The 24,260-nt window shown below is 40.3% G+C and overlaps 2 protein-coding genes across 8 annotated transcripts in view; one reads left to right on the top strand and one right to left on the bottom strand.

The window, feature by feature from the left end:
- The first annotated feature begins 1,165 nt into the window (after positions 1 to 1,165).
- LOC144029328 (TANK-binding kinase 1-binding protein 1-like) lies at positions 1,166 to 21,609 on the top strand. 3 transcript variants are annotated; one of them, XM_077535716.1, is made up of 13 exons: positions 1,166 to 1,289; positions 7,888 to 8,131; positions 8,246 to 8,371; positions 10,921 to 11,025; positions 11,119 to 11,269; positions 11,590 to 11,789; positions 12,928 to 12,989; positions 13,061 to 13,167; positions 13,930 to 14,114; positions 14,189 to 14,464; positions 14,555 to 14,635; positions 14,717 to 14,929; positions 17,590 to 21,609. In XM_077535716.1, exons 2-13 carry the CDS (start codon positions 7,898 to 7,900, stop codon positions 17,716 to 17,718), a joined length of 1,869 nt encoding a protein of 622 aa, XP_077391842.1. In that variant the 5' UTR covers positions 1,166 to 1,289; positions 7,888 to 7,897; the 3' UTR covers positions 17,719 to 21,609. The 3 variants fall into 3 exon arrangements, with proteins under 3 accessions (XP_077391842.1, XP_077391841.1, XP_077391840.1); XM_077535715.1 differs by having other exon boundaries at positions 7,888 to 8,125; positions 10,921 to 11,269; XM_077535714.1 differs by having other exon boundaries at positions 10,921 to 11,269.
- The window catches only part of LOC144029272 (oxysterol-binding protein-related protein 7-like), a 39,722-nt gene continuing 35,699 nt past the window's right edge, over positions 20,238 to 24,260 (bottom strand). For all 5 annotated transcript variants that reach the window (XM_077535708.1, XM_077535712.1, XM_077535713.1 and 2 more), the window contains 5 exons: positions 23,865 to 24,009; positions 23,610 to 23,760; positions 23,401 to 23,527; positions 21,301 to 21,423; positions 20,238 to 21,177 (listed from right to left, as the gene is read on the bottom strand). In XM_077535708.1, the coding sequence (XP_077391834.1) occupies positions 21,069 to 21,177; positions 21,301 to 21,423; positions 23,401 to 23,527; positions 23,610 to 23,760; positions 23,865 to 24,009 (655 nt within the window). In that variant the 3' untranslated portion in view covers positions 20,238 to 21,068. The remainder of the gene's footprint in view (positions 21,178 to 21,300; positions 21,424 to 23,400; positions 23,528 to 23,609; positions 23,761 to 23,864; positions 24,010 to 24,260) is intronic.

Below are 24,260 nucleotides of genomic sequence, written 5' to 3'. Positions count from 1 at the left end.
ATGGTTGTTCGTCTCTGTGTGCCCTGCGATTGGTTGGCAACCAGTCCAGGGTGTCCCCCGCCTACTGCCCAGAGCCAGCTGAGATAGGCGCCAGCAGCCCCCGCGACCCTTGTGAGGAATAAGCGGTCAAGAAAATGGATGAATGGATATTTTGTATGTGAGGTTTCCAGGAGATTTTATTGTCAATTATTATTCAAATGAATTTAGTTTCATGGACTCTAATATTTACATCCTCTATTGATATCTTTATTTGATTACTTGATTTGACCTTTCCAAACAAATACCATTCATTTTGTCTTCCTTAAATTTATTGTAAACTTATTTTCATCAAAACATATTTTTAATTCTGAGCTAATTACCTTCCAAATTTGCTGCATATTGTCACCAGAAGCTAGGATATTTGTATCATCTGTAAATAGTACAAAAGTCATTAGCTGTGACGCATTACATAAATCATTTATATAAAGGATGAACAGTTTTTGCCCCAACACTGAGCCCTGAGGGACACCACATACAATGTCCATGAATTTTGATCTATACTCAGTCAGCTTCACAAACTTGTGTTTTTGTTAAATAGCTACTCAGCCAGTTCAGAGTTACTCCTCCTATCCTATAGAGTTCCACTGTACTGATCAGTTTGTCATAATTTATCGTGTCAAATGTTTTTTTGGAGATCAATCGTACTGACATTTTCTTATTGGAGTCTGTAATGCTTCAATGAGTTCTGTCAAGGCGAGTGAAGTTGATCAGTTTGTTCTGAATCCATACTGACTATCATAGAGTAATTTATGTTTTCTATGAATTGATCTAATCTGTTAGTGAAGAGTTTTTCCAAAATTTTGGATAATTGTGGTAAGCAAAGAACCAGGCATGTAATTTGTGAAGCTGGGTTTTTCTGTTACAGATAAAGCTCTTTGAAGATTTGAAAAATTATTTTGTGTACCAGGTCTAACATTTTACCCCACCATCACTCTCGAAACAAAGACATCTGAGGCAGAATTGGAAAATGTCAACTAGAAATTGAACTCCCTAAAAATTTGCAATAGGTTAAAAATGTTGGGCTCGAGTGAAGTTGCATTAGTGTAGCTATATCTTGTTTTAATCAAGAGAAGTGCAATTATTTTTATATAGAACATGCTCCGTTTGAAAGACGTCCCCTCCCCATCTCGCTGAGTGGGTAGTGGGAGGTTCACTCACACCAGCATCCACTGCTGATGTCACACTCAAGTCATGTCGACCCTTCCTCAGCACAATCAGCACCACCACCTGCTTTGTTTTTGCCACGAGACGTAAGTAAACAAGCTCGATTACTTGTGCGTCCTTGCTTGCCTTGCCGTCGTTTTCCCTTGCATGTCGCTGTCTGCGGTCATCATTTATCGGATGAATCAATCATAACGCTGCTAGGATGTAGCGGGCCGTGTTGAGACGATTTTGTTGCGCAGCGATCCATGGCGTGAAATCCAGCAATCTCGGAGGCGAGACAAGTAGCGTCGGTGGAGCGAAAATGCGAATAAATCAATATATAAATAGGCTACAAATACATTTTTTTAATCTAAGAAATGTGGGTTTATTAGAAATCGGCGAAGATGCAAATCCATTTGTCCACAAATATCTAAGCAAAGTGCCATTAACTGAGCAGCTTGGATTACACTGACAACAAATGTGTATGATTTTGTTCGTGATTCATTTCAACGCTGACTCGTCAGGGCGTGTTGCGTTCATTTGTCGTCGGCTATCAGAAACCCCACAAGGCAACGCAGAACCTGGTGGTGGTTTTGCAAGCGCTGCAACAAACTGACCTCTATTTGGTGCACAAGAGCGCACATGCTTCAAATGCACAATTTGTTAGTTGTTGCCTCTTCAACAGCACCACATCTGTGAAAAACAATATTATCTAAAACTGGGAAATAACCATCATAGCACATTTGAAGAACTGAACAAATCCTAAACTTCATTTGATATTTTTTTTTTTAAGTGATTGTTTAAGCCTAACGAAAATATTTTTTTTGTAATGAAAAGCATTCAGATTGGAGTTGAAAATGAATGTATCTCAAAATCTAAATATTATGTTCCGTTCAAATGGGTGTTTTACTTGAGATAAAGGACTACTATAGCTGAATATTGGAATTTATGTGGAATGTGTCAATGTGGAAGTGGACAGTGCCTTATCAGAGAGGTGCAGAGTCACTTAAAGTTAAACTGCACACAGTTTCTACACAAATGAACAATACATGGATTATTATTATTATTATTATGGGCCATCCATTTTCTTGACTGTTTATTCCTCACAAGGGTCGCGGGGGGTGCTGGCGCCTATCTCAGCTGGCTTTGGGCAGCAGGCGGGGGACACCCTGGACTGGTTGCCAGCCAATCGCAGGGCACACAGAGACGAACAACCATCCACACTTATTATTATGGTCTACAGTTAAAATGATTACATTGCCATGCACATAAAACTCGTGTCAATGGGTACAAAGATAATAAACATGCATATGAAAAAGCGGGTCCAAGATGTTACAACAGTGACAGGATATCTTCTCTACAGCTGTATCAGCATGAAGCGACACTGTAATGCTGTATTAACTTTTCATTTGTTTCTCTTCTTGTCATCTCTTTTTAAATATGTTACATAATCACCATGACAATACAAAGAAGACATATGACAGCAGTTGTGGTGAGGAAAACTACACTCTTTATTGTAATAAGAGACAGATCTGCTTCAAATATAGAGCCCATAGTGTTGCTGAGCTTCAAAAATGTGCTGTCTGAAGAGCAGTAATACAGAAGGTTGGGAATTTTGTAGCCTACTGAATGTAGGCTATAGTATATTTAATAATATGAAAAACTGCGTATATGTGTCCTGTGATTCACTGCCGACCTGTATATAGTGTATATACAACTCGTATCACCTAAAGTCATGGATAGGCTTTAGCTCACCCATGTCAGTGAACAGGATCTGACTTACTGCCGGCAATGCGAAGCAAACCCTGGGAGGGACCGAAATTCCCGTATCAGGGGGTCCGATTCCCTATACTTCTGGAGCATACCCCACAGGACTCCCTGTAGGCCGAATGCCTTCTCCAAGTCCTTAAGCAAATGTAGACTGGTTGGGCGAACTCCGTGCATGCTCGAGGACCTTGTTGAGGGTGTGGAGCTTGAGATTTAACTTCAATCAAGTTTTGTTGTGGCCAAAAACCGTCCGCGGTGTGTCTTGGGTTGAGGAGTAGTTAACAAAAAACAAACAAACAAACAAACAAACAAAAAAGTATGAGAAATTAGTTTCACAAAATAATTAGCAATGGTAAATGGAGACCTATTTTTGAATTAAACACACCTCCCCCTCTCACAAATAAAACAACCAAACTCGAGGTGGGTGGTTTACTCCATCTTCTTTAGCTTACACAAGCTGGATGACATCCAAGAGTATTGAAGAGTAACACAGAGCTTTTCTTTCTTGTGTGTTAGGCTCTGCTTATTCAGAGAATATCAAGGGACAGATATTGTTTAAAATGGAATTTATATATACAGGTGAGGGAGGGACAAGACTTAAGGTGATGAAACAAGAGTGCATGACCAAATTCTAACATGAAATGTATACAAATTCAACTTGGATTCAATGTATTGTGCATGACAGTATCGCACTAAGAGCTGAGCCAAAAAACATTTCACTCTTCCTGGTAACTAAATGAGGTCAGATGGATTAAGCTTTAATTATTCTTCCACGCATTCATCTTCTGGAGAGCGTTTGTCCTCATTAGGGTGAACAATTTAGTCTTCATTGAAACAAGCGTGTATATTTTGGAAATGTAGGAGGAAGTAGCTTTCCTGCAGAAAACTTATAAGCAAGAAACAGACTCCACAGTGAGAGCCAGAGCCAAGATTTCAACCCAGAACCTCAGAAATGTGAAGCAAACGTGCTGAGCACTACCTCAGTCTGCTGACGTTTAATTCTTGTGATTTATATGTTAGGCTATGCTTGACAATTGCAATCCATTGTAAATATACAAAAACTTTATTTTTATTTTAACTTTTTATTTGTATTAAAAAAGATTTATTTATTTATTTATTTATTTCTAGTTGTGATAGTTTCAGACTTTACATGATAAATTCCATTTGTTCTATGCCGATACATATAAACATGCGTAGCATACTGATCAACAGTAATAACACAATCTTTTTTGGGGGTAGGGTAATTATACACACTGATCATTGTGATGCTATAACATGCAACTCTTGAGTTTTTGTGCTTGACTGCAGGGGGTTATTATGCACAACATAATATGTTGGCCCATTAATAAATGAAAAAAACATGTGAGGAAAACATATGGCCATGTTCTGATCTGCCCTTGGCTTACACTGAGTATGTGTAATGCAATAATTCTGACTGAAAGTGGAGCAGGAAATTTAGAGGAAGGAAGGCAACAATGCACGTTTGCAGTGTGTGGGATGAAAGTGGATGTGTGAGAGAAAGACAGTGTGGGCTGATGGAGTGGGAGTTATGCACATGCCACATCCATGATTTGACCTCTTTGCCGCTATGGCGATTGCTGTTTTAGGCACCGTTCTGAACTTTTCTGCAGGATTGAGAACATTGTTGCCCGCAAAAAAAAAAAAATATATATATTTTTTTTAAGTGCCTTTCAGGACACTCAAGCTCGTTGTACAAAACGTTAAAAACGCAAAACCAAATAAAATCAGTAAAACAAGGTAAACAATAGATAAAAGGTTTAGTTATAGATAGGTGGAATAGGACAACTTGAACAGGTTTTAAGTTGAGTTTTGAAGAATGGGAGGGAGTCGATGGCACGAAGGTCAGGAGTTCCAGAGCTTGGGAGCAGAGTGACTGAAGGCTCTGCATCCCGTAGTGGCGAGGCGAACACGAGGGACATGGAGTAGGAGGGTGGATGAGGAGCGGAGTGAACGAGCAGGAGTAGCAATGTGAAAGAGGTGAGATGTGGAGCAAGGTTATGTCAAGATTTGTGAGGAAAAGAAGTTTGTAGTGAATTCTTTGTTTAATGGGGAGCCAGTGGAGTTGTTGAAGGATGGGGGTGATGTGGTGGGAGGTCGGGAATTTTGGAGGAGTTGAAGTTTGTGAAAGGAGTACAGGAGTGAATTACAGTAATCAACGTGGGAGGTAATTAAGCTATGAACAAAGATAGCAGCGGCGTGAGGATTAAGAGATGGGTGGAGGCGAGAGATGTTACGTGGATGGAAATAAGCTGAGCAAGTAATGCTATTCATGTGTGAGTGAAAGGAGAGTGTATACTGTCAAGGATGACACCCTGACTCTCAACCTGGGGGAGGGAGGAATGGGTGTATTGTTGACGGATAAAGAAAAACTGTTCAGTTTGGTGCCAGTGGAAGTGGTGCCAATAAGTAGAATCTCAGTTTTGAAGCTGTTTAATTTGAGGACGTTTGAAGAAAACCAGGTGTTGAGTTCTTGGAGGCAGAGGGCAAAGGAGGCAGGTGGAAGGACTGAAGAGGGCTAGGAAGAGAGGTAGAGCTGTGTGTCATCCGCGTAGCAGTGAAAATGGATTCTATATTTGCGGAAAATGGAACCAATGGGAGAATGTAAATGATAAAGAGTGTGGGCCCCAGGACGGACCCTTGGGGCACCCCAGTTAGGACATGCTGAGTATTTGATTTGTGAGATATGAGCTGAATGTATTGCGTACATCCAGAGAGGTAGGAGGTGAACCAGGTGAGAGGTGTGTGAGTGATGCCAATCGATGACAGTCTGTCAAGGAGTGTGGTATGAGAAATTGTGTCAAATGCTGATGTTAGATCAAGTAAAATGAGAATAGAGAGTAGACCAGTGTCAGAAGATATGAGGAGGGTGGTGGTGATTATGACAAGCTCTGTCTCAGTATTGTGGAATGGACAGTAACCATATTGAGACTGCTCATAGATGTTATTTGAGATGAGGTGATTGTGAAGTTGGATGGCAACAGATTTTTCAAGAATTTTGGAAATGGATGGCAGGTTGGAAATGGGTCAAAGGTTATTGAAGTTGGTTGGATCTAGGCCAATTTTTTTTTTTTTTTTTAGTATTGGTGTAATAGAATCATTTTTGAGAGAACTGGGAACAATACTAGTAAGTGGAGGAGGATGGATAATATTAGTGATAAAAGGGGCAACTGATGAGAGTCAGGATTTAACAAGTGTTGTAGGAAGTGGATCAAGATGGCATGTTATGGGTTTTGAGTTGAGAATAAGATCATATATGGAGCGGATGGACGGAAGAGTAAAGTTGAGCGGTGAGATCAACTGAAACAGGACTATGGAGTCAGATGTTGACAAATATTACTGATTTTGGAAATGAAAAATGACATGATTGAATTACAAGTGTCGGTGGAGTGCATGTGTGGGGGGATGGAGTCAGGAGGTTTGATGATATTAGAGAGGAGAGAAAAGAGAGTTTTGCAACTCATTGGTGGGTTTGAATTAGGAGGCAGATTTGGCATATGCGATATTGTCCTTGAGATTTGAGTTGGCGGAGAACTAGTGTAAACCAGGGAACCGAATAGGTAAAGGAAACTGATCTGGTTTTCAGAGGTGCATGAAAGATGAGTATTGTAGTGGGAATCAAGGTCATCTGGGGAGCTGCTGGCAGTTGTTCGAAGCACGCTGGTAATGTCGGCAAAGAAGGTGTCAATGTTGATGTCCTTGATTTTGCGGAATGAAATGGTTCGGGGAAGGGTGAAAATACATATAATAATAAATAAAATGAAGTATATTACCTCTTGTTGGAAACTTATTGTCATATATAAAGAACAAAGATTTTTTTTTTTTTAAATGTGGGGGCTGCTTGTATAGCTACATTTACGAGTGCATTTGCACTTGGTCTGGAAAACAAACAAACTGAGTAGCCAGACTGCACAAAGTAACTGGCACAGCTCTCACCACATTACTCATAGTTAATTTGTCCACTCCTATACTGTCATCAACAGCTTTGTAAAAAGACCCAGATACATAGAAACACAGAACAATGAGGACTTGTTCTTTCACAGTAAGACATATGACTCCTTAACAGTTCTGCATTGAAGCTATGATCTGTCAAGGTCTGCAATGCTTTTAATATAAGAATTTCCAAAACAAAGCATTAACATGTCCATGCGAACAAAGACGATAATGATGCTAATAGAGTATGTCTTATACGAGAATCTGAAATAGCAGAGGTACAGATTCATCTGGCAGAGGAATACACATAACTTCACCAAAGCCAAAATTTGAGATCCTTCTCCTGAAAGCACAGATTGGTCATTCCACAGAAGAAGACTGAACGCATGATTCATATCCCTCACAAGTTTAGGGAAACACAATCTCTTGCATTCCATTTTAAAAAGTCTGGGTAACTTCTATCATACGCATACACCTACTTAATATAATGGTTTGAGAAGATTAATGAAAAAAAAATAGACAAAAAAAATATCCATCTGTTTTCTCTCACAGGGTATAATGTTCAGCTTCATTCGCTAGTCAATTATAGGGCACATACAGAGACAGACAAGCAGATTCATATATACCTTCATGGACGCCAGTGGGCCACCACATACCATCTTTTTAAATATAATGCAACTTACATTATACATTTAAGCACTTTCACGTTGGATTTTAAGATCAGTCACAAAATGAAAACTAATTTAAATCATTTTAACTTGAAATTTCACCAGGGTATGATTACATTTGGGCTTAACCTCCTGGCTTTGCTTTGAGATAAAGGTGGGGGATCTATGAGAAGGTTAAACTTTATTAAAATATGCACTTCATGGCTACCTGTACAGTGATGTTCCACTGTGCGGTGAAGAACACAAAGATACAGTTGAATGGCCTTTTCCTGATTGTGTTTCCCTGACCAAAACAATTTATTATTTCCCTCTCTGACAGATAACTGTTGATGGAGGTATTCGGCACAGCAGAGCTCGAGCTGTTGCGAGGCGGCGAAGGGCTGCGAGATGACATAGACATGTCAGCGATCAGCTGGTCAGCTGACCACCTTCAAGATGATAGTATGTACCCGGCATCAGGACTGGCTGTGGCTGCGGCTTATCATGACATTAAGACCCGTCTTGCCAGTTTGGAGAGGGAGAACAGCAGCATCAAGAGGAAGCTCAAACAGTACGAGGTCAAGGTGGAGAACACACACTGTACACACAAACATACGGAAATATGGACTGTATTACCTTTATGCCAAATCAGTCAAATGGTCTTGTTTTCTCTCCTTTCTTTCAATAATTGCATATAGTTTCCGATGATCAATACATTTGGTGAGGAAAGAGTGTACTTTTCCTGTCAGCCCATTAAAGATAACAATATCATCCAATCAGAGACATCCAACCTGCAACATAGGATCAACTCTCTCACCCAAGAGGTACAGTTGGCTTTTGACTTCATTTCCTCACTATGCACTTTCTGGTGTTCTACATCTGTTAAAAGTAAAGTTAGTATTTCCATCTCGGTATATCAGAAAAATCAGAATGCAAATGAGGACAACTGGGGTCCATTTCACAAAGCATGTTCAACAAACACAGAGATTAACCCTGAACAGCGAGTTGACATACATTGAGCGAGGGAACTCTGCGTTTTCGGTTCCAGGACAGCTGATTTAAGGTAGTTTATCAACGCATAGTAGTTTCACTACACTAAAGAGACCACATCAATGGAACTCCCATTCGTCAAGTCACAATGGCAACGGGGAAGCAGAGGGCGATTTCCGCGTGTTTTACCCCTCTCAACTGGAAATCTAAATGCGAGCATATGGCGAATTTGAACATGTCTTTAGAAAAAAAGCTCAACAACCCAGCAGCTCCCGATAGAGGAAGGCGACGTGGGGAAACGTTGCTGCTCGGGTGTCGGATCAATGTGCAAATTTACCGTATTTTCCGCACTATAAGGCGCACCGCATTACAAGGCGCACCTTCAATGAATGACGTATTTTAAAACTTTTTCCATATATAAGGCGCGACAGTAGAGGCTGGGGTTACGTTATGCATCCATTAGATGGTGCTGCGCTAAAGGGAATGTCAACAAAACAGTCAGATAGGTCAGTCAAACTTTATGAATAGATTACAAACCAGCTTTCTGACAACTCCATTCACTCCCAAAATGAATAAACAGCTGTTTTATTATTTTCTCTGAGGTAAAGTATTAGTATTAGCTAGCGATCCAAGATGGCGGGATCTTCTGCGCATGCGCGTCACCGATCGTGCAGGGTCAACGATAGCGTCTTGACAGCGAGACCTGTTGCGGCTTAAATTGATCCATATATAAGGCGCATGGTCAGCTTTTGAAAAAATTGAAGGCTCTTAGGTGCGCCTTATAGTCGTGAAAATACGGTAAATGTAGTCCTCTGCAATCAATAATATTACAGGGGAAACCTGTTGAATGGTAGCTCATTAATTCATTTCATTTTGGTGCAATCCTGCGGGGGTGAAGCATACTTGACTTAAGATGAAATATAAAAACATGAAACGGTTATAAGGAAAAAGTGGAGTACAACATAAAATATATGCTGTGATGTGAGCGCATGACTACGCGCTGGTAAATTTCAAACGTAAGGACGGATTAAGTTGTATATGTAGATGATGGACTGTGATGTAAAACAGTACAGTTCAAAAAGATAACTGTTTGGAAATGCCAGCATATCTATGCGTGATCTGATAACAATCTCGCGACGAATATTTAATTCCCTGCACAATACTGCGGCATATTCACCAATGGGCTCATTGTCAAAAGGACATGCCATGTTCGTGACAAAAGTGGACTTTACGCTGTAGACCAGGGGTGACCACGTTCCGAGAGAAGCTATCCAGCTTGTTCTCCATGTTACTCTCCACTAACACACCTGATTCATGATCGGGATTATTATCAGGCTTCTGCAAAGCTTGCTGATGAGCTGATCATTATATTCAGGTGCGCTGAAGGAGAGAAACATGGAAAACAGACTGGATAGCATGTCAAGGACCAAACTTGGCCACCTCTGCTCTAGACTATAGGCGTATTTATTCAAAAACTCTCTGCAGCGGACTTTATGAATGAGGAAATGAAATGTCGTGTGTGGCTGAAAGGAGGCGGGGACAGAGAAAACCTCGAGGTTCATTGTGAAAAACCTGCTACGGACCAGGTTAGGTTACTACGGTAACTGACCAAGAGTTTAAATGACCACTTTTTATGGAAGCAGGTTAGAGTTACTTATTTTCCTCTGATTTCAGTTACCTCCCTTTCTGAAACAGAAAATGCAGAGTTTCCCCCATTTCAGGGTTTCTATTCTTGATCCAGGGTTCTCACTAAACCTGCTTTGTGAAATAGACCCTGGTAGTGCAGTATTTCACATTAATAACTTTTTGGCATTGGATCACTTCCCACTCAGTTCTTTCTTTATACAGTAATGTCCATCTTTACATTGTGATTGACCAGTGACCAATCTAGCTTGTAGTTGAGTTCCCTGAATTATCTGTCTTAGATTCTGGGCCAAGATCCTAAAAAGCAGCAGCTCACCAGTGCAATATGCACACATGTCAACTTAGAGGTTAGCAGCGCTGACTGTGTTGCTCCCTTTCGGCAGCCATGTTGTTAGTAGGAATCAGTACAGTTGTTGTCGGTTAGTGATGATTGTGAAATATTTAATCTTAATCTTTTCATTTGAATTTGGTTAAGTTCCTTAAACACGTCAGCAATATTTATGTTAAAATCCCCCCCCCCCCCCCCCCAAAAAAAAGTCTTATGGCATGTTTGCGTACACATGGTAATTATGTTTACTTGGCATTGGGATTATGAGTGAACCCGTGGAAGAAATCCTCCTCTTTAGGGATACCTGGAACTCTATAACTACCTCTCTCTCTCTCTCTCTCTCTCTCTCTCTCGCTGTCTTTCTCGCTCGCTCTCATTCTCTCACTGTCGCTCTCTCTCACTCTCACACAGCTCCAGAAGAGCAAGGATAGGGAGGAGCAGTTAGAGGATGTAATTCAAGCTTATGAGAAGATCCACCTTGAGAAAAGCAATGTCCAGAGAGATCTTGACAAGATGGTCAAATACGCACACACACAAATAATGCACACTCTATTATTTATTGTGGCTCTTTTCAGTCTGGTTACCAGTTCAACATATTTTATACTTCAGACCACTCTAGCAGAGCAGCATATGGAGCGAATCTGCAGTCTGGAGGCAGCTCTGAGACAAAGAGAAACTTCCCTTCAAAAACTCAACGCTCAACTCCATAACAAAGATGCACATCAAGGTCAACCACATTCAAGCCTGGTTGTACCAAGAGGTGAGTAAGTAGCAGCTCATTGACCTCTCAATGTAACATTCAGCACTGATGAATAACAACTACATAATAGGTCGATAGATAGATAGATAGATAGATGCCCCTTGTTGGATTGGAGGCCAAAGTTTATCTTGCCATAGTACACACAAGGAAACTGAATTCTACTTTCAACCAGAGGGAAAAGAAGTCCTGTTTATTTCATAAATGTTAAATGTTCCTAAATTATATCTGGCAGCATATTGCACAAATTCTAAACATTACCACTGATTGGGGAGGTGGAATCCATATACTTACCAACCGTTTTGTCTGTTTAATGTTGAAAGAGGGCCGCTTGCCAACACTGCAGAGCTCCCGCAGTCTGGACGCTCTCTCAGACCTGAAGATGCAGCGTCTAGAGGCCGAGTTGGAGGGAGCACTGCATCAGGCAGAGGGAGCATGTCAGAGAGAGAAGGAGCTGAGAGCTGAGCTTCAGAGACTGCAGAAGGAAGTAGCCCAGCTACAAGACACGCAGAGACACAAAGAGGTACGGCGTTTAAAACTTTTCGAAGTAGTCAGGGTTTGTAGGGGTGACCTGGTGGGGCAGACCCCTCACCTTGGGCAGGCCCATCCATGCACTTGTGCCTTCCCAGTTGAGGCACGGATGAATAAAACTCTTTTTTTATTTTTTTTATTTAAGTATTTAATTTTCATTATATCATAATAGCTAGTTTTGTGCCGTGAAATAATAATGCTGAGTCGTTTATGACTAAGACATTAGAAATATAAAGTAAATAAAGGTGTGATTTTGTTTGACTAATGGCTAGTTTTATACACAATAGCCTTACTGAAAATGTTTGGTCCACAAGCCTGTATGAGACCAGTATGTCAATGTTGGTGTGCAAAGGTCCTGCTTATTTTTCAAAGGGAATCTGCAATTTTCTTTCTTTTTTTTTTCTTTTTTTTTTTTTTATGTGGCATTGTGTAATGTGGAAAGACATGTCTATTAAATATGTGCATATTTGTAAATAATGAGAGGACATTGTAGCAGACTAGCACATGGGACAGTGTAAAACTCAACGTAAGCATAAACAAGTTTGCATTGTTTTTGTCTGAAAACTGCAATCACTCGTCACCAAAATGTCTGCTTATGCCCACATCAGCCTCTAAAAATATCACAACAATCACCCCAATATTTTGTATTTCATGGACGAAGCATTTTATACCACTGTAGTAGTGAGCGCAGCTATGGAGGGGTAAATGCTATAGCAAAAAAAAAAAGTCAGTAATATTTATATATAAAATAAATGAAACATTTGTATGACAGCAGATTGAGAAAATTAGCAAAAAAAAAAAAAAATGAAACCATGGTCAGCAGTGCTCAGTTTGTGTTGTTTTTCACTCTGTGTATGTGTTCAAAAATCTTAGCAGACATATCTGGGATTCTTCTTAGGCTATTACATATCACTGTGACCCTTCAGAATGTGGATTATTTTTTTGTACTCAATCACCTATTTAAAAAAAAAAAAAAAAAAAAACAAAAAAAAAAAAAAACGTGGTTAATGAGAAGGCCATTAAAATCCCAGGTTTAGTTTGCCAAATATCAGAATGTCTGATAAGAATGTCTCAGGTCCTGTGTATATAAAGTGATGAAAAACTACTGTTGCTCACATCTCTGTTAACAGGACTTGGTCCCACACTGTGAGCACTGCGACGTAGAATGGATCAAGAAAGCTGGGGATGAACAGTAAGTTGTGTATTTACCACCTTATCATGGGAATGCCTGAACATTGGGGCAACTATTGTGTTGTGTTTCAGAGTTAACCTTGCATTGGCCTACACTGAGCTTACAGAGGAATTGGGTCAAGTCCGAAAATTGGCTGTGAAACAAAGTGAACTTCTACGTCAACTCCCACAGGAATCCAGTACGTGCCTACCACTGCTTTCCACAAAAGTTGATATTTAATAATAATCACTCATCAGATGATTGAGACTAAGATCAGATTGTCAGAAATCAAAAGTAAAATCAGTACATATGAGCACATTCTGAAGTCTTTCTATCATCTCCTTTTGTCACCAATATTTCATGAAATATTTATAATTGTTGACAGATGTTTTAATATAACGTATGATGCGTGTTCGCAACCCAGACCGGAATCAAAGCTCATGTGCAAAATCACCAAAGTCAGAAGTCCCCTTCCGTGGCATATACCCCATAAGCAAGCAGCAATGTGCTCTTTGCACAAATCCACTACTTCCTGAACTCAACACCAGTCCTTCATTTCCTGTCTTTCATGAGTGGACAAGCTGATTAATCCAGGTGTGCCTGATCTCAGTAACTACAACACCATTGGCCAGACACACCTGGATTAATCAGTTTGTCCACTCATGAAAGACAGGAAACAAAAACATGGTATTCAGTTCAGGAAGTAGTCGAGCTGTGCAAAGAGGCCATGTGTCTCCGACTCTCCGTCTAAATACCCTGCTGATTATGATTGTCAGCCGGTGAGACGCAGGAGACGCCGCCCACCGACACGCTCCAAGGAAACTGAAAGGGAAGGGAAAATGACCAGCAGAGGGCGGCACAAAACAGCATATGACAACGCATTTGTGCTTTTGATGTATTTGTCCTTACCACCGCATAATACATTCTTGGTGTGTTCCGTGTATCTTCTCCCACTTCCCAGTTTGCCGACCTCCCTCTGCTCCTCAGCGTCTTTCTCCCCCATCCCCCCAGTGTACTTCCCTCACCCCTGAGAGGCTGCTGCCCTCTCCGCCACCTCCTCTGCACAATGGGCCGGCCTCTTACTCCCATCAGCCAACCAGCAGCAATCTTCGAGCAAAATTCCAGGGTCGCCGTAGTTACTCGGAGGTAAATTTACCCACTGAACTTTGTACGTATTATAGATTCACTTTTTTGAATGTTTATATTTGTATGTGCCCAAGGTTTCTGACCCATCAGCCATACAGAGACTCCCACCTCGCCTCATGAGAGACCCCGTATCCACCCTGCCCAAGCCCAGGTCCCTCTATGGAGACACACATACTTATGGACAATCCAAATCCCACCTCCGGACCCCTTTGGTGGGCCTGGTCAGACCCGCGTCAGCTCATGGAGCTGGTGGAGACCGAAGAGTGAGATCAGAGAGAAATGGGGGCAGCAGTCTGAGCAGCAGTCCTCATCATCGTGCGCTGGATCTGGGCTTCCCTTTGACTACTGAGGTGTCGCTGAGAGCCTTTATTGAAGTGTAAGGCGGTCGATGCTGTTCATCGCTAATCATCATGTTATTCTCTGATGCTCGTCGCGTGTAGGTACATCATTTCTGCGACCTGGACGATGGACCAGAGCCAACCCCACTGGTGACACCCCCACACTCATCAGATGATGAAGAGGTGATGCCGGTGCAAGTGAAGCTTTATGGCTCCCTATTGGCGTTTAAAGCATGCAAGAATGAATAGCGTTGCCTTTTACAGGATGTGGGCACTTACGTCTCGGCGGCCACTAGTCCCCCTCGAACACTTGGACCCATATCACTTCGGGAAAAAACACTCCACCCCTCTTTCTTGTCTCCGAGGAAACCTGGACAAATTCCATCTTTCTCAGCCCCCGAGGGTCCCTCCACACTCTCCTGCCATCTGCCTGCCTACATGAACACTGAGCATGCTCAGTCCTGGCCCTCCATAAATGTGAGTACAAACCAGTACGAAGGGTACTATGAAGCAGACAAAAACATTTGTTTTAAAAATGACCAACTTCATAATGATATGGTAGCGACTCATCCTTGGCTGGTGTCAGACTCCTCCCAAAAGGTCTGTGAATCGCTGGTAGTTTTGGAGTTACACTGCTAACTAAAATTAATTCAATTAATGCTAGCAATGTATTTTATTTAAAAGTCCCTTTCAAAGAAGAAAAGGTGTTGCTAGTGTGGAGCCTCATGGAATAAATGAATGGCTGAGGAGAGATACTTAAAAGGGGAAATCAACCCAAAAAAAGAAAGGAAAAAAAACCAAACTTGACAATATGTTCTATTCGGCCCCACTAATCTAAATACAGTATGTTGGTTGATATTGCATTAGTGGAATATGAGCTAAGCAGCTAAATTCAGCAGTTTTTGATCAATATCAAAAGGTGGCCATATATATATATATATATATATATATATATATATATGTGTGTGTGTGTGTGTATAACTCACCCACTCACACAAGCTTACATCTCGTAAGTCACACATGGTCTCCCAGGCAGAGAACTCAACTCGCGCCAACCGGTACCGAAGGCAAGTGACGGTTCCACTCCTCCACCTGGAGCCCAAAAGGCAGTAATTTTGCCACTTGCTGTTGTGCGAAAATGACATCAATTGCTCAGGTCTCAGGTGACAGCCACAGATCAGGTTCAGAAAACAGGTGAGATGTGATTGGTCATTGCCTGAGCAACTGTGATCTTAACCCCGGGTTTTCACTGGATGCGGTTGCGGTGCGGTGCGTCTTGACTGCGTGCTCCGGACGGGTCAATTTTTTTGTCAATCCACACCGGCTCCGCACAGCTGCGGTCCGGCAGCTCCGTCGCCGCCCACTTCCCAACGTGTCTCGCGGGACCGCGCGCGCGCGATCATGTGGCATTTCACAACGAGAGGTGGACTTCTTTTGATTTAACCTTTTCTTCTTCTTCTGCTATGAGATTCCATGCAGCATCCTTTTTTTTGGTTGTCCTTGTAAAGTATATTAATAACGAGAGTCGGGTCAGTGCGGGTCCACTCTTTATTTCTGTCTTCCGCGTCCGGCTGCCGCTCAGTACGGCAAGCGAGACGGGCACAACAAGCATTACAGTCCTTATAAAAAGGATGTGCCGTGTCATATATTATTTTGTGGTTTTCCACCTCCAATATAAACCTCTCCTCGTCCTTGTTCGCTGGTGTCTAAACCGTGAATGAGCACATGGCCCGGCGACGCCCACGTCACGTTTTGCTGAAAGCTTGCAAAATAGGAGCTGGTGAGTGTTTTATTCTGAAAGGTAACCGGAAATTTATTTTGAAACTGCCTCGGTCTTCCTGTCCCGCTCGATGTGTTTTGTGCTAGCTTGCCATTTGCCGGAGGCCTACCGCTGCGGCGTCCGGCAAAAATAGAAAATAGGCTATCCTTGCGGAAGGCTTGCGGCACGCCGCAGGCCTTCCGCAGTCGACACGCAACGCACTCGCAAGCGGTGTAAACTGCACCATTCGAATGAATGGAATCTAATTGCTTGCGTCGCCGGACCGCACCGCAACCGCACCGCAACCGCAACCGGTGAAAACCCGGGGCTAGTCGACGGCAAATGGCAAAATGGCCGCCCTCCGAGATGGATAAAAATAGCTGGAATTTGATGCATAACTCATATTCCAAAAATGTTATATTAACCAGAATATCATGTTTAGACTAGTGAGGTCACATATATTATTGTCAAGAAATTTTTCAGGTTGACTAATGTAACCCGTGCGGGTTGACTTTACTCTGCGTCGTGTTGTGTTTTCGACAAATGGAGTCGGGTTTGGTCTCACTGAACATTTATTTTCCAGCGGCCTGTGTGCATGGAAATAACAATGAGCACGGTGTACACTTCGACGTCCTCACAAGCTCTCCTAAAAGTCAAAAGAGAATCTCAGGAAAAGGCGCCAATCGTTAGCAAAATTAGCTCCATTCATCGACGGATCACGGAATCAAAAGTGTTGCATAGCGAAAACAACACCAGCTAGTAAGCACACAAAACATCCTTAACAATTGACCCAATAACACGATGCAACCCAATTAATATAACACCAAGTTTTTGATTGCATTCATCGCCACGACTAGCAGAAGAGAGCGGCGTGTGCGTCTTACCTCGGCCACATCCGGAGCGAGAGTGCCGAGGCTCGCGCACAGAAAGTGACTTCACCGCGCAACCGTCATCCACAGCGCGTACACTAGCTCATGTTCTTATGCACCGGTAATATTATATTTTGGTGAAATTAACAGAACACTGTAAACTGTTCCACTAACTTGACTTCCCCTTGAAACCATTCAAATGAAAGAATTAACTTAAATTCTGCTCACCATCAACTATGCGGAATAGTCAGAGCAGCTTATATGGTCATGAAACTTGACTGGACATTTTTTGGTGATTTTAAAGAATCTAAAGAAGAATTGGAAACAATTCTTTTGTCACAAACATTTAAAGAAACTTTAAAATGCAGCGAATTTCAGTCAAATCAAATTCAAGAATTTGTATATTCAAATGTCAATCCTCCAAAGTTAATCTTTTATTTTTTTTAAATTCTTATTTGGGGGATGTTTCGTTTCAATATTTTCAATTGGACTTCCTCCTCTGCTTGCAGTTATGGATGGAGTCAGACGAGAGTGCTGTGCGAAGTTGTCCTTTGTGTCAGCTGACCTTCCCAACTGGTTACCCGGATGATGCCCTCATTAGACACATCGACTCACACTTGGAGAATAGCAAGATCTGAATCTCCCAATGAACACCATTTCTAATTCGACTTTTTTTTTTTGTCTGATAAGTTTACAGACTTACAGCAATAGCGCATAGTCTTTATTGAGTTTACATACTTTGAACAGGGCTTCTTTTTTATCCAGACTAAAATCAAACCAGCAACCTTTTGACAACAAATTCTCCACAGGATATATTCTGGTTGTAAAGTTATTTTCTTGTCTGTCTTTACAATATGTCAAGAAAAGCATATGATCCATCCTTACAGAGGACAGGATATAATTTAATGCCATAATTTTCTCTTTCCTTTATGAGTCAACAGATGCTAGAAAAAAAATGCAATTGCATCACGAGTCAGAAGTGAATCTCCACTAGTGTACTTGCAAGAGGACTATGAAGAAAGCGGTTCTTTTTGTCTCTATAACCAGAATACCAGATTTGTATGGGATTAAAAAAAAAAAAAAAAGTGAACTCTTGAAACAATGCAAATGTAACCAATAAACAGGTCTGGGTAATATTAGCCATTACATGGGACCAGTATTCAAATGGCACCAAAGCAAACTAGCTAATGCGTCTTCAGCAATATTTGTTTGAAATGTAGAAAAAAAGAGCTACAGCAAAAAAAGCTACTTGTAACTTCCATTTCCTGTTTTTGTTAATGAAAGTGCCTTGGTTTAAACTAAATTCACTTTTAGTTGGCAGAAGTAGGTCATTTCACAGTGATATTTGTGGCCATATCCTCGATTACAATTATTACATTCAGAACAATTGTATATTTACAAAAGAAATTGTTAGAACTGCACAACAACTTCAGTTAAAGGTTGACAACGCATAAATCATTGCCTTTCATATTTTTAAGATTAGGATTTAGTCAATTGTAGAGAAACGTGGTCAATGCTGCTAGAGTAGAGAAACCTACAGTATTATTAATGAAACTGCACCCCCACCCCCCATCACAATAAAAACTGTCAGTGAATAACAATTTAGTCTGTGCTTTGTCACAATGGATACATCTCTGCTTAAAAAAAAAAAAAAAACCCTGTCCGGCTCTTTGTTTAGCATTGCATTTTATGATTCTACCCTTTGTAAGCCTTAACACATATTGATGGCGTGTCATGAAGTATTGTACATCTGCAGTTCTCGATTTTTTTGCAGATTGAAATCAGTGATTTAAAATGACTGCCAGGGGTCTCTGACCGAATACCAGTCACCACCGTGTGCATGTAGACGCATGAGGCATCTTGGTAAGTCTTCTGAGACAAGAACACATTACGTGACAAAACGTTTCAAATTTGTGGAGCATAGTTTAAAAAAAAAAAGAAAAGTTTTACCGAGTCATTATAGAATTGGAAGACATTGTGCACGTGTATAATAATTTTTTTAGACAAAATTTACCTGTAGCACTCGTAAACTGATTGCTAAATATTTAAAATACCAAATCATTCTTGAGCAGCTAGATGATTTTCTATAACTCTGTTGATGACCAAATTACATTTAAAAAAACAAACAAAAAAAATAGTAAAATACATTTTAAATTGACTGCTTTGCTATGATTTCATTGACGTCTTCCTTCTAATTATCAAAACAATTTTACACAGTAATTTTGCTTTGAAGTTGTGGCTTTCAACATACAAAATGAAACCAATCACCTTTTAGCTCGAGCTATCTGACATCACATCAAGTTGATGGACCAAATACACAGCAGTTTCCACTGTCAATATGTTTCAAAGTACTAAACATCAGCCGAAGAAAAAATAACCCCATTCATTAACTTTATAATATAGAAATAGAATAGAAATATTCAATAGTTTGGTGCTGGTACTTTGAGGATGAAATGGCATCTATTATTTTTTAACGACTAATTTTGTAGATACCAAATCATCTGTAAATATACCAGTAATGTTTGCTATATTGAGCGATTTAACTCTGCTTTGAGTTTTAACACATTTCCCAGTGCCCATGAAATACAAAGGAGCTGGATATGTATTTGAGGAGTCATTTTCATTATTGTCATTATTATTATTTACCGTTTTATTTTCATAACCCCAAATTCACTGTATCTGCATTATACATTGACGAAGGCTTTGTATTCCATCTGTGTTCAATAAATATAGCACTTTTTTTTTTTTTTTTTTTTTTAAGAACTCAACAATTGTACTTGATCGAAAGATGAAGCCATGCAAGTCATCTTTACTTATATAGCGCATGATTAGTTGCTAAATACATTAAATATGGTTAAAGTACTGAAAACATTCAAAGACGGAACAATTTAGTACTGGATTTTTTAAATTATTAAACTCATCAATTCAGTTGTATGGTTTTTGAGTGATATTAAAAGAAGCTCCCTTACACACTTGGGTGTACAAGGCAGTGAGGGCGTCCCATGGTGATTCCTTGGTGGGAGTCACCCTCTGTGGGGTGTTGAGAAATGTGACAGGCCAAACTGTGGGGAATATTCGTTGCAACATAACCCTAAACAAAGTGATTGTGGAGCTCGAGATTGAGTACATATTTCATTCATTAAAATCAAGTAGCAAACATTATTCAAACATTTTATTTCAAGTTAAACAGTCTGAGGAAAATGTGACTGGGGTTTGCAGTATTTTCCTTCACAAGCCATGACTGAAATGTCATGTAGAACACGTTGGCATAAACTTTATCAAGTGAAAATCTGAAAGTTGAAGAGAACATTCTCAAATCAATTTGGACATAAATCTTTGGAGTGAACGAGAAAAGCAAAGAATAGTGCTACATTTACAAAGGACATTGTGACTATGTTAAACTATAGTGTGCAATTTAGTAGTAACAAGTTCAGTGAGACCTACTAGAGGAAAAACAAGACACCCCTAGTCCATATGTAAAACTTCCCACACTTTACCTGTCTAAATACAGAAAATATGGCTGACATTTAGAATTTGATTAAACAAAAAAAATGTTATGAGATGAAATATAAATATTTTTGGGAACATGTGTTATCAAATATAGGAAATATGAATATTTTTACCCGCAATTTATTATTTTTTTTACCCACACTACTAAATGGAATGAAAGGTAAGCATTAAATCAAGGGGATTTCAGTGCTCAAAGGATTATCTAAAGAGGTAGGCTTTAAAACATCGGGCATTGTTAAAAACGTCTTCATTTGTTCTACGGATGGCACCTCACCCCTGTGGTCCAAAAAACTAACAAAACAAAACAAAACACAGAGGATCATATATACTTTCGATCTTCCTCAGCCTATCCATCTTGACAGTAGCAGCATTCTGTAATATATTCCTGTACGCTCTAGGTGGGTGTAAATCAATTTACACAAATAAAGTTGAATTTCATTCATTCCATATAGTCGAGACCTCGCCAAACGCAGTCGTCCTACCACAGGTCTAAGTTCTCAGTATTAGCAAACCCGGGTTCTTCACGCAGATTCCAGTAGTTTCCCTTGTATAGCCACACTTCTCGGTTATCCTGATCGACTTCTTTCCTGGAAAAATCAAAATAAATCATGCTATTTTAAACATCAACTGCAGTATGCAAACTAAAGACTACAAACAAATACTTTGCTGTTTTTTGGCGGAGCACTTTGATGTGTCAAAGGTCTTCTCACCTGAAGAATCTTGGAATGTGCTGCTTCCCTTGCTTGGCCATCTCCTTCCTCCTCTCCCTTTGTTTCTCCTCCACTTCATCCTTCTTTTTGTCTGCCTCTGCTACCTTTCCCTCCTCTAAGAGCCTGATAGAAAGATTGAGTGACATGACCAAATTATACTTGCATTTCAATAAAAAAATATGTACACCTGTACAAGTACTGCAGTTTTTGCTTTAATTCATTTATCAAAAATCATGTAAAACTACCCTTATCAATGCAAAAAACAAAAACAGGTTTTTAATTTTTAAAATTACCTATTTACATAGTTCTTTTAAACAAAAAAAAAAAAAGCCTAAGACTTTTTTGCCGTTTTTTTCCCTCTACAAAGCTAATTTAAAGTGAAACAATACAATCACCCCAAACACAACACAATATGTTAAAAAAAAAATCAAATAAATCAGGATCCACATAATTTGTGTTTAATTCAGATTGACACCTAGTAGAACTGGCCCAGTTTCTTCTGTCAGAAATGATCTGCCTTGTTTTGCAGAATCTCTCAGAAAGGTCTGATGTTGCTACAATACACAGTCAGTATATAGCAATATCAATTTGTTTTCTTTGCAGTCTGCATTTGTATTCTGAAAAACATTTAAATTTGTCCAGCTACATGTCCTTTTTTTCTCCTGTTCCTCATTCACTACCTACTTCTTATTAATTTATTGATGTAAACTTTATTCACTTGTATACTTACGTTTTGTTTTGCTCTTATTTGACTTGTATATTATTTTACTGCATGACCGATTCCTGTTTCATGTACAACACTTTGTGTACAGTAATGCTTGTTTTAAAGTGCTTTAGAAATAAAGTTGGAGTTGAGTTAAAAACACGAAAATATTCAGAAGTGGCTTTTGTTTACACGTGACTATAAATATGCAACAACTTTAAAGCAGGGTCCAGAGTGGGAAAAGTTGAATACGCTCCACTGTTCCATATGCACGGCCAATGAGATGACTCAAACTTATGAAAGGCTTGACTGACTTGATTATTTGTGAGACTATTTGACTTGGACTTCAAATGCATAAACAAGTCTTTCTTGCTCATCAACATTTCATAGCGTGCCATTTGTTTGCATTCTGAAAGATTATTTTTGTCCATGCCAAACAACAACAGACTGTTCAAGCACAGAGCGAAATTCTGTTGTGTCCCACTGCACGGGCTCCCTGCTCTGCTCTCAATATAGTCACACCTGCTGCCTCACTGGCTTTCTCAATCACAGATCAGGACTCAGCCTGCACACCGTTTAATACCATTCAACATAAAACACGGCTGCAGAGTTGTGCCAATAGAAGTGATTTTAAACATGCATTTCTAGCGTTGACCAATTAGGTAAACGTTTAGAACAGCTACTTAAACATAACTTGCTATAACAAAACGCATTAGGGATGTAGTAGTACTGTAAATATTATGGTACTTGGGTTTAAAAACGCTTACAGTAATGCAGTGGAAAGTCAAATAGACACTGCCAGTATACATCTCTACTTATCACAACCCAGCTACATAAATTTGGTTCGACCATCAAACCCACTTGCTCCTTTGTTATCAACTCAGCAATTGTGGTGTAATCATTTGCCATCGTGTCTCAGAACATCTTTAAAGAAAAATCATTGTGCACTTAAAAAAACAACAACAAAAAAAAGAAAAAAAAAAAGTGTGACAGCATAAGATGAAATTGTCAACGGGAGGAAAGGTCACTGAACTAGTTTAGCAATATTCTGGATATTTTAAGTCAGTGTTTCCCAACCAATCCTGAGACAAAGCACACATTTCACATTGGAACAAAATCTTGGCACACCACTTAGCAAAAAGTAGTATAGGTTAATATTAGGCAACCTTCTGTCATCTAGTGGAACAGCATTTGATTGTTGTATCTGTTCATATATGCGGTTGGCATTGATAAACGGTTTGTTTTTTTAATTAAAAAATATATTTTTTGGTCAAAAGGCAGCTCCGTTTTCCGCCACTGCAACCATGAATGCGAGCGCCATACTCGACTTGCATCAAACTCAGTGCGGTCCTCGACTGCATCCCTATGGAAAGTGGGAATTGACTACACTGCTTTACCTCTGGTCTGGTCTAAAACGGGTGTCTGTTGGTGGGAGGACAGCTTTCAGTTCAGGTGTCAGTTCATTCAGCTCTCTGGCATAGCATGAGAATCCATAGTACTGGAAGTGGTCATCAGGCTGCACATCTGAAAAAGGACATTAAAATCAAGCTGTCAGCGCAAAGGGCAATCATAGCAATCCTCGTGCTCGGTGTGGATTAGACAATACTTGGCTTCCAAATGCATTTTGGAGAGGGTAGTGTGTCGCAGAAGATGCCCTCGTGCCAGAACCCTCCAAAACGATGGACAACCTCTCCAGCCCGGTCCAGAACCACACCCTGAACCCCATTTTTACTACTGTCGGATGTCCAATAGCGAGACTGTGGGCAGAGGAAGTAATGAGAAAAGGTACTGTACATTCAAACACCCCCCCACCCCCCCCCCCCCCCCCCCCAGCCCCCCAAAAAATAATAGATTCCCTGACCTTGACAAAAGTTATCTTGCAGGTGCAGGCATCGCTCGCTTTGTTTCTGATGACGATTTCACCATAGTGTTCCAACCAGCGTTGCTGACTCAGCACATTGTGAATGCAAGTAACTGCCTTGTTCCATTCGTAGTGATCACCATACCTGCAAGCAACAAGCATTTGCTTCGGTCACTTGGAGATAATTGAGCATTCACTACTTCATTTCGGACCTTTAGAGAGTTTGCTCTTTCAGCTTCCAAATGGCTTCTTCTTAATTTTTTCGATGTTGGGAAATTTGAATTTTGCAAAGTCTGCATTCTGCCCTCCAACTATCCATGAACTTCAAAAGGTGTCCAAATGTTTACAGTCACTCTTTTTTTTTTTTTTTTTTACCTTAGCTGTGAGCAGAGTTTT

Source organism: Festucalex cinctus, chromosome 1, assembly GCF_051991245.1.
Source record: "Festucalex cinctus isolate MCC-2025b chromosome 1, RoL_Fcin_1.0, whole genome shotgun sequence".
NCBI classification, from domain to species: Eukaryota; Metazoa; Chordata; class Actinopteri; order Syngnathiformes; family Syngnathidae; genus Festucalex; species Festucalex cinctus.
Note: the sequence above shows the minus strand (reverse complement) of the source record. Positions and strands in the feature narration are given on the sequence as shown.